This window comes from Orbicella faveolata, unplaced genomic scaffold, assembly GCF_042242905.1.
Source record: "Orbicella faveolata isolate gen_17 unplaced genomic scaffold, um_ofav_v1 contig_1, whole genome shotgun sequence".
NCBI lineage: Eukaryota > Metazoa > Cnidaria > Anthozoa > Scleractinia > Merulinidae > Orbicella > Orbicella faveolata.
The window spans coordinates 2,807,981-2,825,093 of NW_028301536.1; the positions used below are offsets into that span (position 1 = coordinate 2,807,981).

General features: G+C 36.2%; 1 protein-coding gene across 1 annotated transcript; it reads left to right on the forward strand.

Moving 5' to 3' along the window:
* Positions 1-102: 102 nt before the first annotated feature.
* On the forward strand, positions 103-14,106 carry LOC110052468 (zinc transporter ZIP13-like). Its single transcript, XM_089284882.1, has 11 exons — positions 103-498; positions 4,123-4,227; positions 5,659-5,798; positions 6,442-6,652; positions 7,924-7,967; positions 9,081-9,170; positions 9,898-9,948; positions 10,886-10,948; positions 12,325-12,385; positions 13,229-13,328; positions 13,849-14,106. The coding sequence occupies exons 1-11, from the start codon at positions 201-203 to the stop codon at positions 13,919-13,921; spliced, it is 1,236 nt and encodes a 411-aa protein (XP_089141008.1). The 5' UTR covers positions 103-200; the 3' UTR covers positions 13,922-14,106.
* Positions 14,107-17,113: the final 3,007 nt, after the last annotated feature.

The following is a 17,113-nucleotide window of genomic DNA, read 5'->3' on the forward strand; positions in this document are numbered from 1 at the left end:
TAAGGCGTTACATGAAGTTTTGCCAAGTAACCATAAGCGCTAGCAGTGCTGGCAACCGTTGAGACATCTTAGTACGCCTTGCGGGCCTAGCAAATTGTACCGTGGGCTCAACTTCGGTGCAAAACACCAGTAAATTCACCACTATAAGAGTCCGGACATTGAGGTGCGGGGTTAGATGCCTCCACAAACACGCTGAGATAATGGCAAAAATTTCATGGCTATCCATTCTAGTCTTTCTTTGCCTCTCGGTTCTCGTTTCGGAGACTGCTATGGTAAATATTCATCGCGCAATACCACGAAACGCAAAGCCAACAAGGGCGGACAACTCCAGCTGGTTTGGCTTTGAGGCGTGTAAATTTCTTCCCGATTTGTCGAAAATATTTGTGAAGAAAGAAGCTTGGCTGTACTCCATTCCAGCGACGATTCTTGTGGGAATGTGTGGGATATTTCCTCTGCTTGTAATACCAGTAGAAGCGGGACATGCTTTGAGAGAAGGCGGTGAGTCATTTTGTGATTTTGCGAAGAAATAACTTCTCGGTTCGTGCGCGAATTTGACCTCTGGGTGAAATGTTGCCACGGGTTTTCCTCACTCGGAAATCCTGAACGGCACAAAAGTGTGACATTAAACAGCAAGGTAGCCTTTCTGAAAGTTTGTGTCGAACTAGAAACTTGATAGAAAACATCTATTTAGAACAAGATTGCGACATAAGAAAAACCGATTGCTCCTAGCAAAAGCACAACGGATGAAAGTTATTTCATCAGCTGTCTTTTAATGAGTAACGCACTGTACACGTAATTTATGTTTCTCTTGAACTGTGAATCTTCAGTGTAAAAACGTTCCTTTCTGAGATCGGTGAGATGAAGTGAGCTTACATTTACTGTTGAAAGCGATCTGTGCATACAGCAGCAATGAGTTTATATTTCATTGAACTTTTGTTGACTTAAATTGTCCTCAAGTTTCTTTTATTGTGGAGTATTTCCCAAGGGTTCAAAACATTTCAAGCGAGATTTCCAATAACATGGCTCTTTTCTTGTCAAGGTGCGATACCTACAGTGTCAAGCTTATATTCCGTTGCGTCGATTCATGATAAAAGGGGAAAAATCATTTCCTTAGGGCAAATGAGTAAGCTTACATTATTAAGGCTTTCTTCGTTTGAAAGTACTAATCGTTCATCTTAAACTTAAGCTTACTTTTTCGTGATTTGCGTTTACTGTACTCTCAATTCACCAGAAAGGCCGGAAATGCCAACTTCAAAGGTGCACACACACGTCGAACTAAAATGGTATCGTTCACGTCGAAGATTTTCGCCACACTTCTTGCTGTGTATCACGTATAGATATGTATCCTGAAATTGACTGTTTTAGAGTTTTTTGGCTCATAAGCTATGCAATTTAACAAAGGTTAATTCATACATGCAGTTATATTTATCAGCAGATCTTTTAGAATACAAGCCTTGTCTTGTAAACGTTTTTTTATTTGATTCTGACTTGTTATTTCCACAAGAAACTGATTTGCATTTCAATTAGTGAAAGTTTATTTGAATATGAAAGAGATCAAGGATAATGTCTAATACAAATTGAAAATATATTTAGATTTGTTTTGATTAAAGAAACACTCACATACAGTAATTTCGTACAAGAAAATGTAGCACAAACCTACAGTATAACATAAGGTTCTGTGAAGCCTGGTTAATACAGACCCCGAGGGGTACTAATGTGTCAGTATTAAGTGGGCTCTCAGATTAAACGTCAGGCACATGTTTTTCTCAGGTAATTAAAAGCAACAGAGCAATGTTTAATGCCTTGATTGAATATCCTTTCATTTCCCAAATCGATTTTCCCACTACCCAGTCGAGTCGTGCGGTAAATTTATAAGAAAATAAAGCAAAGATAAGTTAGGATGCATTTTCAATATTATTGTGTGTTGTAAAACCAAAACCAAACCAATTACTTACCAATTAGACTACTCAGCCAATCTCAAACCATGGTAAAGCCAAAACCAAAATGTAATTGCCTGATTATTTTCAAGACTCATTTGAAAACCACCGATATGTACATGTACACCTCAACAAAATATTAGTATGGGTAATAAAATGGCAATGGGTGAAATAAGGAAGTAACTACATATGTGTTTTGCCAAAATTCTCATAATTTCCCAAACCTTTTGGTCAGGGAAATAATTAGAATTTTGACAAAATGCAAGTGAAATTATTTCATGAGTATACCATTTGATTACCTTTTAATATCATGGGTGACAAATTACATGTACAATCCTGGGCTTTTGACTTGTTAAACGTATTGAGAAATTTTGTACCAATTGTTGCCATGACAATTTTGTAATTTTGCTTGGGAATTAAATGCTAAAGTTTTGCACCAAAATTGAGGAGTAATAAATTTGTCACCCAGAATATAAATTAAATAATTTCAAGCGAACAGGTCTTGATATGTCTTCCATGTGACTGCCTGTTTGACTTCACTCACTCTAGAAGGTGTTGAATTAATATTAAATGATGTCAGTGCTTTTCATAAGATTTGCAGTACATGGCTTCCCTTGGGGCAATACCCGTCAGAGAGCAATAGGCTAAAAGAGGTCCAAAACAAGTTCCCCTGGAGGGCCAGTTAACATTGCCAACATCAGAGCTGGTGATTCACAAATTTAGATAACTGTACACGTACCTGTCCGAGCTCTGGCATGTACCAGGTTTTAGACTTACTGAAAGTTATAGAATTTAACTAGAGCTAAATTTAAGACATGTTACATAATCTGTATTTGGATGGTGTCAAAGTGGCATGCACTATGGCCAGCTACATGTATGTACATTATGTGCATACTGTAGATCCTATCCTAGTTCCTTATATAATAGGCTCTATTATTCTTATCAGTAATAGTAATTAGACCGCGTGGAGTACAATTCAGGTGGTAATCATTCAAGCATTAAAGCAATTTTAAAAGCAGCCGAGCGTGAAGGTTGAAGCTGATTTGAAATTATGAGTACAATTACTCCCTAAATTGTATGATACAAGGTCCAATAACTAATTAATTGTATCTGTAACAAATTTTGAAATTAAAAATGTCTTTTGAGAACTTCTTTGAACAAAAATTTTTTTGCGCTTTTCAAGAGTTAATAACTGTATGAAACATCGAGAAGGAAGCCATTAAAGTGCAAGTAATTGACATGCAAATTGTGTAGGTATCAACTTACAGGTATCCAATCAGAAAAAGGATACCTGTACTTGGACACCCACATGATCATGCACCGATTATGCGACAGCACGCGGAGAACCAACCACGATCAAGAATTTTGTTTAAGACGTGATTAACCTTGTACATGTAAATAGCCAAGCTCACCATGGTTCTCCCCATTGCTCTGTTGTCTGAGTACCTTGCACCAATATCATATCTGGGAGATCACAGGGTCAAATCCTATTGGGGACAGATTTTTTTCTTTGCTCAACACTTGTGACATAAATATGAACATTTCTGCTTTATTGTTACATTGCACATGTAGTACAGTTGCTTCCAGGCGGTGTGTCTACTTTTGGTCTTAGGCTATTCCACAAACAATTTACATGTACCTCTGGTACCTGGGTTGAGAGGGAAACTCTGAAAGACTTGTAATTGAGTGTTATCTCCAGTCACACACAGTTTTAAAAGTAAACACCAAGCTTGAGATCGAGAGAACAGTGCTGTTCTCATTAGGTCAGCAAGCTGTCCACAACTTTTATACCACAAGAATACAGCTAGCATAGTATCTACATATATCTTATTAGATGTTTTGGTGTGTATTATCGCTGTATATTTTTACGAATTGTGCTGTATTTTGACAAGCCCATGGGGCGAGTCAAAATACAAACAATAAGTAAAAATATAAAGTGATACTACACACCAAAACATCTAATAAGGGATTTGTTATCCAAATATTGTGGTCAATAAATTTATCAATGAAAGAAGGAGAATGTGACAGTTTTGCGTGTGCACGCCGACCTGTACGTACGGCAAATGTTTTCTACGGTACAAATAACTGTACAATATTGCTGTATATTTGTACTGTTATTTGGATGGTATTCGGTGTAGTTGGATACTAAATGGTTAATATCAATGCTGGTTTTGTTATTTTTCAGTCACTGCTGACCACCTGAAGTTATTGTTAAGCTTTGCTGTTGGCGGCTTACTAGGAGACGTGTTTCTTCATCTCTTACCAGAGGCATGGGCTCATGTTCATGACGGTAATATTTGTCATATTGATATATTACTGTACAGTGTACGAGAAACATTTTAAAATAAAAACTGAAGAGATGACAGCGTCATTAAGTTTCAAATGTCCATATCAAGGGCGATGAAGTATTTAGAAATAGTAATGTTATGAATATAATTATAGAAACATGTACAGTGTACTGAACTTGAACCTGACTTAAGGGCAGCAAACCATAATATTTATTAATAATTTTGTTCTTTTTTCATTGCGCTAGATTTTATTTGAAAACAATATTGTATACATATTAATTTGTAAACAACCAGAAACAAAACAGCATTTTATTAAACATGTAACCTGCTCCAGGGTTTTGGTTAGTTTTGCAAGTTGGGAAGAATCATCATTTGAAACACGGTTTGCATACCCTGGAAATGTCATTGAAAAATTGCCATTGATATTGAAAAGTAGGACTTGAAGGGAAAGGGAAAAATTTAGGTTTCCTCTTTCAAAGGTCCTTGAAGTTTTACTAGCAGTCTTTGAACTTTGTTGACAAGCCCTATGTACTGGATACTAAAATGTGTTTTGAAAATTAAAAGAAATTTTATGTGGACTGTAATAAGAATAGCATTTTCGTTTAACAAAGATGATAATGTTGTCTTCACTACACGTAAGTAATCCCACCTTTAGTAGGGTCTTGCATGTTCTGTGTTTTATCTCCCCGTAACCTAAACAAAAGTCACATGTGATTAACTGAGAGAAATGAGTCCTTGAATATTGCTATTTAAAAAAATTTTGTTGTTGAATAGTCGTTGAATATTCGTTGTAAAACAAGGTTTCATCTGTATTTACTACAGTTTGGGTCAAAGGCTTGACTTTGAACTGGACCTACATGTAGCTGAACCAAGCAGATCAGTGACACAAACCCTTGAATGTTGACAATGTACTAACTCTATGCCTGGAAAGGAACAGGCTACATGTACATGTAGAACTACACCTTGATTTTACAGCCAAACCTTTTCTTACTAGTACTTCTGCAGTCTGTGCTTCAATTTTATTATAGGGCTTGTGTTTCTACCTGATCTAATGCATGCTCTGATTGGCTAACTGTAGGGCATTATTCTCTTGTAATGCTTACGGGGTACGGACCAATAATTATTTTGTTACGGGACCTGCAAAGACAGAACAAAAAGCCATGCCATAAACAACTTATTAACCTGAAATGTTCGGTCTTTGCAGGAAAATCCCAAACATCAACCTTAGCATATTGACCTCACTATCACTTGGCCAATATGGCATGGTCTTGGTTTGAGATTTTCCCATACCTGTATTCAATTTTTTTTTTCTTTTTTTTTTTGACTCTTTTGTTATACATACAAGTCAGTTCTTAACAATATTGCTTTAAGAGTAGCTATCATTGAAGTTAACATTAAAATTTTATAATTATTATGTTTTGTTGATTTCATAGATGGGGATCCCCATACTAACCATTTCTACATTGGATTTTGGGTGATTTGTGGAATTTTTGGTTTCCTAACACTTGAGAAAGTATTTAGTGAAGAAAAAGAGGATGACAACAGCAATACAAAAAAGGAGAAAAAAGGGAAGGTAAGAATTCCCCAGCAGTGGTATAATGCATGTAATTATGTTTTTTCTTCATCAATTTGCACAATCATGTAGGCTACAAGCCTGTTGAGTTTTACATGGGCAAACATTCAGTGGGGCACTGCCAAACTGGCTTTGTGGTTCGTGATCAGGACTTTATTCAGATGGGAGTCCTGCATCCTGTGGATGCCCACTTTTAAAAGAAAAATTGTTTTCTTTTTGAAGTAGTGCTCTACAAGTAAATTGTTTAGTTGAGCAAACCCTGTAGCACATTTTGGATCCCCACTTTCCAAATCATAATGAAAAGTGTGCTCATTGTTTAATGTAAACTTATAAATGATGATTATACAGTCATGTATATAAGGCATTTTATTCCACCACTGTAAGTTGCAATGGCTATTAATCTCAGACTGTTAGTAGTAATTAACCTGAAAATGGCAGTGAACATTGCTTTTAAGCAAGAGCAATAAAACAAATCAGAGCAAGTCAAACAATATCACAAAGTTTAATTTCAAACATTGCAAACCTGGTTCAGTGCTTTAATCACATGAGTTAATGAGTAGCATTTAATTTTGTAAGTCTAACATTCGTAAACTTTGTTTGAATGGCTGTTAGTAACGCCTGGTTGTTGTGTTCTATGATTTAGACTTGCTCCAAGGACATACAGAATGGTGCTGTTGCTAATGGATGTGTTCATCAGAAAAACTCAGACAAGGTGAAACCCTCAAGTAATGGAGACATTTGTAATGGTACAGTTAAAATGAATGGCGTAACACACTCAGATGCACAGCTAAGACAAAGACACAAAGAGACAGCAAGTCACAATAGTGGATCAGATGAAACTGTCACAGAATCAGGTAAAATTGAAATCGGTTTTCTACAGTTTCTGATACTGTAATTTTGATTTGATAGTGTAATAAAGAGGTGCTAAAAAATGAACTTTTGGGATGTAACAACAACAACAACAGCTGTAGAGAAAAATAAGAGAGAAGACATGTGCTTATTGTAGATTTGCTTATTTTGCTCCTTGCAATGTCTATATCTGTCGCATGCGTTTAGCACTCTGCCATATATCACATGAACATAATTTCATGCTTTTTTTTATATTGCAGTTTACTTTACAGGACAGACACTTAAAGTACTTACGGAACTAATATTATACTAGTACATAATACATTTACACTGTACTTCCTACTTACTAAGACAATACTTACACTGCATATACATGCACTACTTACAACTAACATGTATTTAAAGTGACATCGTTTCCAAATCCTTGATAAGCACTCTGATAGTGTAACTTACTATCATGTGTTCTGAAGAACAGGTTCTCTTATAGTTTGCGTTCTAGAGAACGCTTTTTTCCATTTTTGTGATTCGTAACTGTTCTGTATCCGTTCCATTTCCATTCTGTATCCATTCTGTATCCATTCTGTACCCGTTCTGTACCCATTCCATTTGTGTTCTTGTACCCGTTCTGTATCCATTCCGTTCCCATTCGCAAACGCGTTCCCTGTTAGGTTTCTTCTGATCGGTACTACTATACATACAGTAAATTACAATACACTGACACTAATTACATTACAGTTGGCCTAATTACAATGCGTAGCACTAAAAAAAAAAAAATTATGTTTAATAATTGAAAATAAAATTCCTTTTTTGTACATGTAGTTCATGCTTCTACCGTAATTGACATACATGTAGATATTTTTATACTATTTACATGTACATGTATTTATTCTAAAGTTGGCAGCCAATTACACCACACTATTATAAGTATTACACATCACTGCTACACATTTAAACCTTCCAATGAATATTTTTGCCTAACTTTTCCTATGAAATCAGACATGGAAATTTCCCCATGAGTTAACTTTGTGCTGTATACTTAGGTAATACTTTGCAAACAATAGGGTGAAGTTGAGTTTTCTTTCTGCATTTTTTAAATTTTCTTTTCTGTCAAATATTATTTCAATCTGGGAGAAGCTAAGTTAAAGAGGTGGCATCATTTCATGTTAATTATAAGGTAAACAGCCAAGTGAGGTCAAGAAAACATGGAAAGATTTCAATGTAATCAAAATATTATTTTAACTAAATTATCAAATTTCAAAATTTTCTCTTCAAACAGAAGATTCAAGTGAAGCACATGACCCAGATGAAGAAAATGTTAAAGTGAGTATTAATAAATAAATATTTTCCATGTTACATACATTATACATGTACATGTATCCTTCAGTGGAGGGAGAGATTAGAGCATGTCATGTTAACTGTACATTCCTGTTCCCTGTTAGCTTCCATCCTGCTTAAGCAATTGCTTCTGTGTTTTAGTACATAACATGTACATGTATGCACTACCTTCAAAATTACCTTTTTGCCACTAATTCCTGTCTTCTCATAAATTTCTCCCAGTGGGCACTCACTCAGACAGGCTCCCTTAATTTTTAGTCTCCCGTGTTCCTGCACCCCTACAGGTGTTTTATTGAAATGTTAGTATACACCCTGTACTAGACACTTGGGAAGTTACATATTATACTTACCTTCAAATTTTCACCTTTAATGGATGTAAGATAATCCAAGGCTACATGCATACTGAATGCAAAATTTAGTGAATGATGTTATTGATAGTATTTAGTTATAAAACAAATTTACGGCACACTGTAATACAGTACCACAGAAATAAAAACACTGACAAAGTCATCCAGTACAGTGTACATGAGAATTTGATCTCTGGAGTGACTCAACCAAAATTTTGTAATCTTTTGAAACACTGTAATGTTATAAGTTTTTTTAATGCAAATAGACCATATTTGTATTCTCAGTACTGGACGGAAACTAGCCTGCAGTGTAAGCTGTTATGGGGGAATATCATTAAGAAGAGATTTGAAAAGACTTCCGATATTAGCCTTAGTTGCAAGCTAGTTCCAGTCCCAGGTTGTCATTAATTTTTAGTCACCTGTAGTCTTATTCTCCACACCTGTAGCAAATTTGTTACTTTGTGGGTGAATTCTCTAAACAACAGGGAATTTTACCCGTAGCATCAAGGGAAAATCAAGCATACTCAGCTGTAACAGGTGTTATGGCTTACGGCCTTTAATGACAGCCCTGCAGTCCAATGCCGAGAATACAAATATGGTCTTTTAAAGTCAGTGTAATTTATTTATTTACGGTAGTTATATATTTTGCATTTTTTTTGTTAGTGTGCAATGTATGTCAGAGTATTTACAGTAATTTAAGTACCACACATTTGTTGTGTGAAACCTAACAAAAACTATGTTCTTGCTTCAGGTTGTGGGTTATCTGAACCTTTTAGCTAATTCCATAGATAATTTTACTCATGGCCTTGCTGTGGCTGGAAGTTTTATTGTGAGTACAAAGGTAAGCCTTGCATTTAATGCTGAATTTAATTAGTTGTGACATGTCTCTTTGTTTTCAGTTTAAATTTAATTTCAAATATTGACCACTCCCCAAGTGGGGTTTTCAGTGCCAATGGAAACAAATGACGAAACAAATTCAATGTAAATGAACATAACATGGTTAGAAATCCCAACTGGCTGGAGGTGGATCGATGGACTAGTTGGCTGTTTACAATTGTGCCCATGGCGTTGAACTCAGGACTACTGGGAGCGACACCATGCAAGCTGGTGGTCAGAATGGGACTTGAACCCGTGACCGAGTCAGGATTTCAAGTCTGGCACTCTAACCACTCTGCCACACTGCCTCTTCCTCGTCCTCCTCCTCCAGTTTCTCTCTTTTGAATCAGAATTTTGTTCCTGAGGACAAATCGCACAACCAGTACATGCATGAATTTCACAAGAATTTTTGTTCCGTTCAGGTTAGGTATTCTCATCTTGCTGCAAGTGCTCAAACCACATTCTCTAACTGGACATAAACAGTCATGAAAAATCTGTGGTGAATTTCAATTTGTCAGAAATAATATTTAGTTCTACATCTCCATTGAATAAAATTATTAGTAGTAAGATAAAGATGCATACATGTGCATGTTACTATTTATGAATGATGATGAAGTAATTTATGTAATTTATTCTACCTGCATTCGTGGTGACTATGTGATAAAATAATATTTTTGATTTCCATTTTTTAGGTTGGCCTGTGTACTACATGCGCAATTCTTTTACATGAAATACCACATGAGGTATGTACAACCATTTCCTTAAAATTCGTTTTTCAGTTTACAGTGCAACTATTTTAACTGGGCCACCTACATGTACATGTAGAAGAAAACTAGTCAATCAGAACTTAAACTGAGAACTACAGATGGTGGGCTGTCTTTTTCATGGATGTGAGTAAGGGTTTGTTTGACATGAATATGTAAACTATACATTATTGACTCCTCTATGTTATGTATACACGCTCTACAGATTCAGTCCTTGACAGCAAATTTCCATGATAATGAATTTTGCTCGAAAAATCTAGCTGGAAAACTTGTTTCACAACAACTAAATCGAAACCATTGAAAAGCACACATTATAATTTAGAATGGAAACTAACCAATCAACAAGTGGCACAGTTTCTCGAGAGGTCTGCATCAGTTTCAACACACTTTTTCTGGGTTTCCAATTTTGTAATAGAACTATTGTTTGTGTTGAATGATATTGGTTTACATGTATTTGATAAATAGCTACATTGTAGCTACATTTAAATCGTTATGTTCTTTTACATTCTGATTGGTTCACGCTTTTCCAAGTTGCCCAGTTCGAGTAGTCACACTGTAGAGGAAATGTACTTAACACACTTTTTTGTATTACAATATATACATGTAATATTAATATTGATATCTTGAGTCTGTGTTTGATGTGCAGCTTTGAGATTCGGGCCTAAGGTGTGAGAGTTGGCAGGTACAATTGTAATGGATATAATGTTAAAATAACAAGCAAGGATGTTCAAGACTGTGGAAAGATTTAGACCTACATGTACATATACATGTGTTGCTAGCAAGCAGGAGTCTTGAACATGTTAGGCTACATTTTTTGAGGTTTGCCAGTTGCGAGCATCATGGCTCATTCAATAAGGTCATTGTCGATGGTAGACCATCAGTTTATTTCTGAAGGCTAGATGTTGTTTGTTTACAGATTGGTGACTTTGCCATTCTTTTAAAATCTGGCTTTAGAAGATGGGATGCAGCAGTAGGACAAGTATGTTTGAATTTAGTTCTCCTGTGCTATAGTGCTGCATTGAAGGCTAGAATTAGGCTTGTGTTTTCTACATTTCCCTCATGTTCTCAAATGCCTGTCGTATTTTATCACAGTGTAATACACACACGGCTCAGGCGTCTTTATTTGTTAAATGAAGGGAATAGTTGATGAGCCTGATCAAGTGCCTTCAATCTAAGGGATCGGAAATTCCACTAACTTCCCATCGATTTGTCATTAATTTTTCATGCTCTCCCTTCAAACAAACAGCTTTTACAGAAAATACAGTATACCGTATAATGAACACACTGCTCTAATCTTTGATTACTACTGGTTTATAAATAAACAGAATAGTCAGTGAGCCCCATTGAGTGCATTGTTGGGTTATATACTGTGGGAAGGAACTTTCAAGAACACAAGAGCAGTGCATAGACAGCAAGGAGGCATATAGCTGAATGCTTCTTTCACGTCAAGAGTTTTCTTAAACATTTTGTAGTGCTTAATGTATAACTCAACAATGCACATGATGCAAGTTGGCTATTTCCTTTATAAAATGCTCTAAAAAATTATGTGCACCAAAACTTGTGACGTACATGGTAGGCCATGGGTATGATTTCTTGATAGAGCACATGCTTGGCATAACTGTTATTATTATATGGCTTGTGTTTGTAGCTGACATAATATGCGCCCTGATTATATATTGGCCAATTCTAGGGCATTATTCTCCAGTAACTGCCACAGGTCAATAATGGGCCTGCAAAACCATAGCAAAAAGCCGTATATTAAACAACTTATTAACCTTGAAGGTTCGGTCTTTTCAGGAAAATCTCAAACCTTAACATTGCAGTATTGACCTCGCTATCCCTCAGGCAATATGGCAAGGTCTCGGTTTGAGATCTTCCCTTAGAGACCTCAGTCTGGGTTAATAAGTTGTTTGTTACAAGGCCCATGCTTTATGGAGATTTGAGGAGGCTGAACTGACCAATCTTACCATATGCAATTCCTTGAAGATTTTAATATAAACCAAAACAGAAACCTTTTAATAAAAGCAACTACTGTAAACAAAACACTCTGTATAATTCTGAAAGTGAAAAATTCCATTTAGGTCACTTAATTACCAGTAATCATGCAGAACAGTTTTCTATGGAGTATTTTTATTTCCAGTACTAGAAATAGAAGTTTATTCACTTAAAAGTCTAATTTAATGAAGATTTTTCATGGTTGGCAGCTACTAAGAATGTAAAGCTTATATTGAAGCACACTTTTTGAGTGATTTTCACATTTTGAGAGATCCAAACCTTATGCTAAATGATTTCTCATCTGCACCATACTCCTGTGATTTTCTAACAAGCACTGATGAACTTTCTTTGTCAAAACAGATGATAACCGCTTCTGCTGGACTTGCTGGGGCAGTGTTTGGTCTTATAGCAGAACATGCAGGTTTGTGTTTCACGTCCTTTATTTATCAAAGCAATTGACAGCTAGTTTTGTGTTGCACTGTGATGGGAAGAGTTGAGGAGAATACTGAAAATTGGCAACCACTTGATGACATACATGTATATGCAGGACTTGAGAAAAACTTGAATTCCAGCTTTTTTGTCTTTTTCCTTTTTTTAAATTTGTCTCAATGGGTAATTCATAATTACCATTTTATACAAATGTAATATAAATAATAAAGTATCATTAAACGTAAACTTAAATTAAACTTAAACTTAAACTTGCCCTCGGGAAAAGAAGCTCTAAAATTTTCCTTGGGCTGGGCAAGTCTTAGTTTACTCTTTTAATGATTTTGTGGGCGGTTGACTTGCCAAATCCTTTGCCCATTGGGCAAGTGAGAGTGAAACATTACTTGCCCAGAAGAAGAATCTACTTATCCCAGACACCTGGACAGTGCTTTTTTCAAGCCCTAATATGTGTACAAAATTCTTAGTCAGAACTAACACTGAAGCCCTAGGGATTCCCTAAGAACTTGTGTGTAAAGTCTTTTCAGCAAAAATATAGAAGATCTATTAGTGCATGTAACTTTTGTTAGTTGGAAGCAGTGCCAACCTGTTGAATCTACATGTATTTAGTGAAACTTGTTTTAAGAAGACACCCAAAGGACTGTCACTAGCGTTCACGTAATAGAGTTGTCCATTTACATGTAATGCAGATTTGAATATTTTAGAACCTACTGTGTCTGGTGTCTGCTTAATACAAGGTGTGAGTGTTTGTATAATTAAGGGTGAGAATTTTGTTTGGTTGTCACCATGCATTCTTTTTTAATGTGCTTTATTTTGTCAGGAGATTCAACAGCATGGGTTCTTCCATTTACGTCAGGGGGATTTATCTACATTGCTTTGGTTACCATTGTGCCTGATCTTCTGCAGGAGACAAGACCCAGGTACTTTATCTTTGCATTTCTCTGTAGGCGGTGAATCTTGGGCTAATTTAGGCAACACTTACTAATAGGCACCTGGAGACATAGGTGATAAGTAATGTTCATTTAGCATAAACATACTGTATGGGATTGCTCTCATTACTGAAAAATGCTTCCCATTCAGAAAGTACAATCAGGGCTAAAAAAAACTTTGAATTTGAGCGTGCCCTTCAAACAAGCAGCTCCCCAATTTTGCTTGCCCTGGCCCCTGGGCAAGTCCTAGTTTTACTTTTGTTTACTTAGTTGGCAGATGACTTGCCTGGGCCCTTGCCCATCGGATGAGTGAGAGTGAAAAGTGACTCGCCTAGTAAGAAAATTAACTTGTCCTGAATGACCAAATGACACTTTTTTGAAGCCCAGATATGTCATCCTACAGTGGTCTGTCACTGCAAATAACTCCTGGAGGGTACTCATGATAAAATCCTACACGTATGTTATTCTGCTGAGCAGCCACAGGTTTCAATTAACGATATGTTCATTTCAGGGAATCAATCAAGCAGATGGTGATGATGCTAGCAGGGATTGCATCTATGGGTGTCGTGTCCTTTATTCACTAAATGACTACATAGGTTTTTTTTCACCAGAAATTAGCTATAAAACTAATGTTAAAAAACAAACAAAAACAAAACAAAAAAAAAACATATGGTATTGTTATTGAAAATTGAAATGCCTCATGAAAGATTGTTTCCCAGCAGTAGAAGGTGAATTTTCTGAGAGTGGCACTAAACTTCAAGTAGAAAAATTTTGGTCAGTAGGGATTGCAATCAACTGAGGTTACTAAGTTATACGAACACCTTAGCATTCTTCAAAGGCCACTTTCGATATATCATAATTTAGCTTGATGGTGAGGCCTAGAGGACAAACAAAAGGAATGAATAAACATGGTCATTCAATTCCCTTTGTTTGTGTTCTCTAAGCCTCACTGCCAAGCAAAATTTTAATATTATCGAAAACGGTCTGTTAATTAAGATGGCAAAGCCAAGGACAATGATGGATACTAATCTGCAATAAAGGCGTCAAGTTATTGATCATTAAAACAGTACAGTGCCTATAATGAGCTTTTGTTCTTGTAGCAGTTTTTATTAATTGTTTCTATTTTTTAATCGGCGAAGAGGGAAGTAGTTTTGAATATTTACCATCCTTTTTTTTAAGTTCTTGATTCCAAAACCTAGTATTTCACAAACTGCAGACTCTAAATATGTAGTTTATAATTGCAGGATTTGTTATTATCTTCATGGTAAATGTACATGTTAACCGTAAAATTCCGATAATACCCCCTGGCCCCTTCCTCCCTGAAAGAAAAACCCCAAGGGAGATAATTGTATAGTCTTTTGGTCTTTACTCGACAATGAGCCCATAGGCGTAACGATGATGTAGATTTGACACTTCAAAGAGAGTTAACTTCTGCCGATTATAAATCCTATCTTGTAGAACTTATTTTGTATTTGATGTCATCGCAGTTAATCCTCTGAGACTTTTGATTTTTGTAAGGATTTTTTTGTTTATCAAAACGAAACCTACCAAAAAGCCTCGTGAACAAATAAATAAAAAAGCCCAGTGTTTATTATCGGAATTTTATGGTTACATTTTCTTCATACTGTTCTAAATTCTTGGATTCTAATTCTTATAAATCTTGAAATTACAAACAAGATATCAATTAAATCTGTGTTTTAAGCCTCCTGTGCAGAGATTCCTTGGGCTTGTCACGGCATCCTAGAAGCGATTGCGTGACAAATAAAGATGATTTGCTCGATATTTTACTAATTTTGTGGGACTGATAAGAATATTTTTTGAAGAGAATCTACGTGTATTAGAATATATGAAAAGCAGTAGAAAATGTTTACTTTGAAAATACTAGTGGGGATGTAAAATAGAACTTCAATTAAAGATAAGATACATCGATAAGTTATTTCACTTCATATGAGTAGCAAAGAAAACAAGTCATAAGTGAAGTTCAAAGCCAGTTTTGTCCTTGGTATAGTTGTGTTGTAAGGGAAATGTAATGAAAATGATCAGCAGATGATTTTTTTGTCACATTATTAACCCAGTATGAAGCAAACAGGTATTAAGAATACAGAAATTCATCAACGAGGGATTCACAACTCCCTTAGAACAAACACTAGACGAACTGTTTAAAAGCCAATGAGGGGAAGAAATTCCTGTAGGGTTAAATAAAATGGTAAAATATGAACTTGTATGGCGGATCAAGTGGTATCTTTGGGTATTCTCTCTGGAAGCACTTTTTGATTCATATTTAAATGGACTGGTATTTAGTGTGAGAACTTGCAAGTACCCTAAAACCTGCTGTGTGCGATAAGCAAAGATACACCTTGTTCCTTTGTTATACAACATTGTAATGTGTTCCAGAGACAAAATGGAGAATATCCTTAATTCCCCTCCCACAGAAAGTCTGTTGGTTTGAGACAATACCCCCAACCCCCACCTCCCAATCCCCCCCCCCCCCCACCAGGGAATTCTAGCCTAGCTTTATACTTCCCTAAGACGCTTTGGCTGCAGAAGATTTCCCGTGTTCAGTAATATTCCTTGGGGGTGGGGATGGATATTTATTGGAGCCTCACAATGTGTATTTTCATTATGTTATGGCTAGATTACAAGATAACATGTACTTAGTTAACATGGTGGCTTAACTATGTGAGTTGAGTCTTTGTCACGGGTATGGATTCTCGTCTATTTTAATACAGGGTTAAAAATTGTAAATAGTAATTTGATTAATATTGAAATGGGAGAGAATTTCCTGTAGCAATCTGTATAGAGTGAATTAAATGTCTTTAATTAAGTGCGTGTCATGGCTAGTCATTCTCAAATAAACACGTGAAGATTGTGAAAAGGTTGTGCAGTGAATGTGAATCACCTTATTTAAAAACAGCAGTTAAATGTTAATTCATTTTTCAGTCGACTTTGTCGTCGGCGTTGCCTTAATTGTCTCTTAACTCCCCAATAACTGATATAAACCGTGTACGTTTCCTTGACAGCATATATGCCCCACTCTCGGTGAATATGTCAAGGCTAAAAAATATCACGAGAAAGCACTCGAGATCCGCATGGAAATTGGTGACAGAGCAGGAAAAGCGTCAAGTTATGGACACCTAGGAATGGTGTTTGAAGCTCTCGGTGAATATGTCAAGGCTAAAGAATATCAGGAAAAAGCACTTGCGATCACCATGGAAATTGGTGACAGAGACGGACAAGCAAAATGTCGTGGACAACTAGGATTTCTATTCATTCATTTCTCGGTGAATATGTCATGGCTAAAGAATGTCGGGAAAAAGCACTTGCGATCAGCATGGAAATTGGTGACAGAAAAGGAGAAGCAATAAGTTATGGAAACCTAGGAACTGTGTTTCTTTCTCTCGGTGAATATGTTAAGGCTAAAGAATATCACGAGAAAGCTCTTGCGATCGGCATAGAAACTGGTAACAGAGCGACAGAAATGCTAGTTCGCAGAGGGCTAAGCGATATGTTTTATGACCTTGGTGAATATGTCCAGGCAGAAGAATGTTTTAAAAAAGCTTCTGGGACGAGAATCAGAATGGAAGATAGTAGTAAAGAAAATGAAACAGACGATGACTTGAGCTCTGGAGATATTTCTCTTTCTCTTACCAAATATGGTGATGCTGTTAGATGCTATGAGAAAGCACTTGCGATAAACATAAGAATTGGCAGAAGGCGTGGAGAAGCATTATGTTACATAAGGCTAGCTAGGAACTGAGTTGAAATCCATTGGTAAC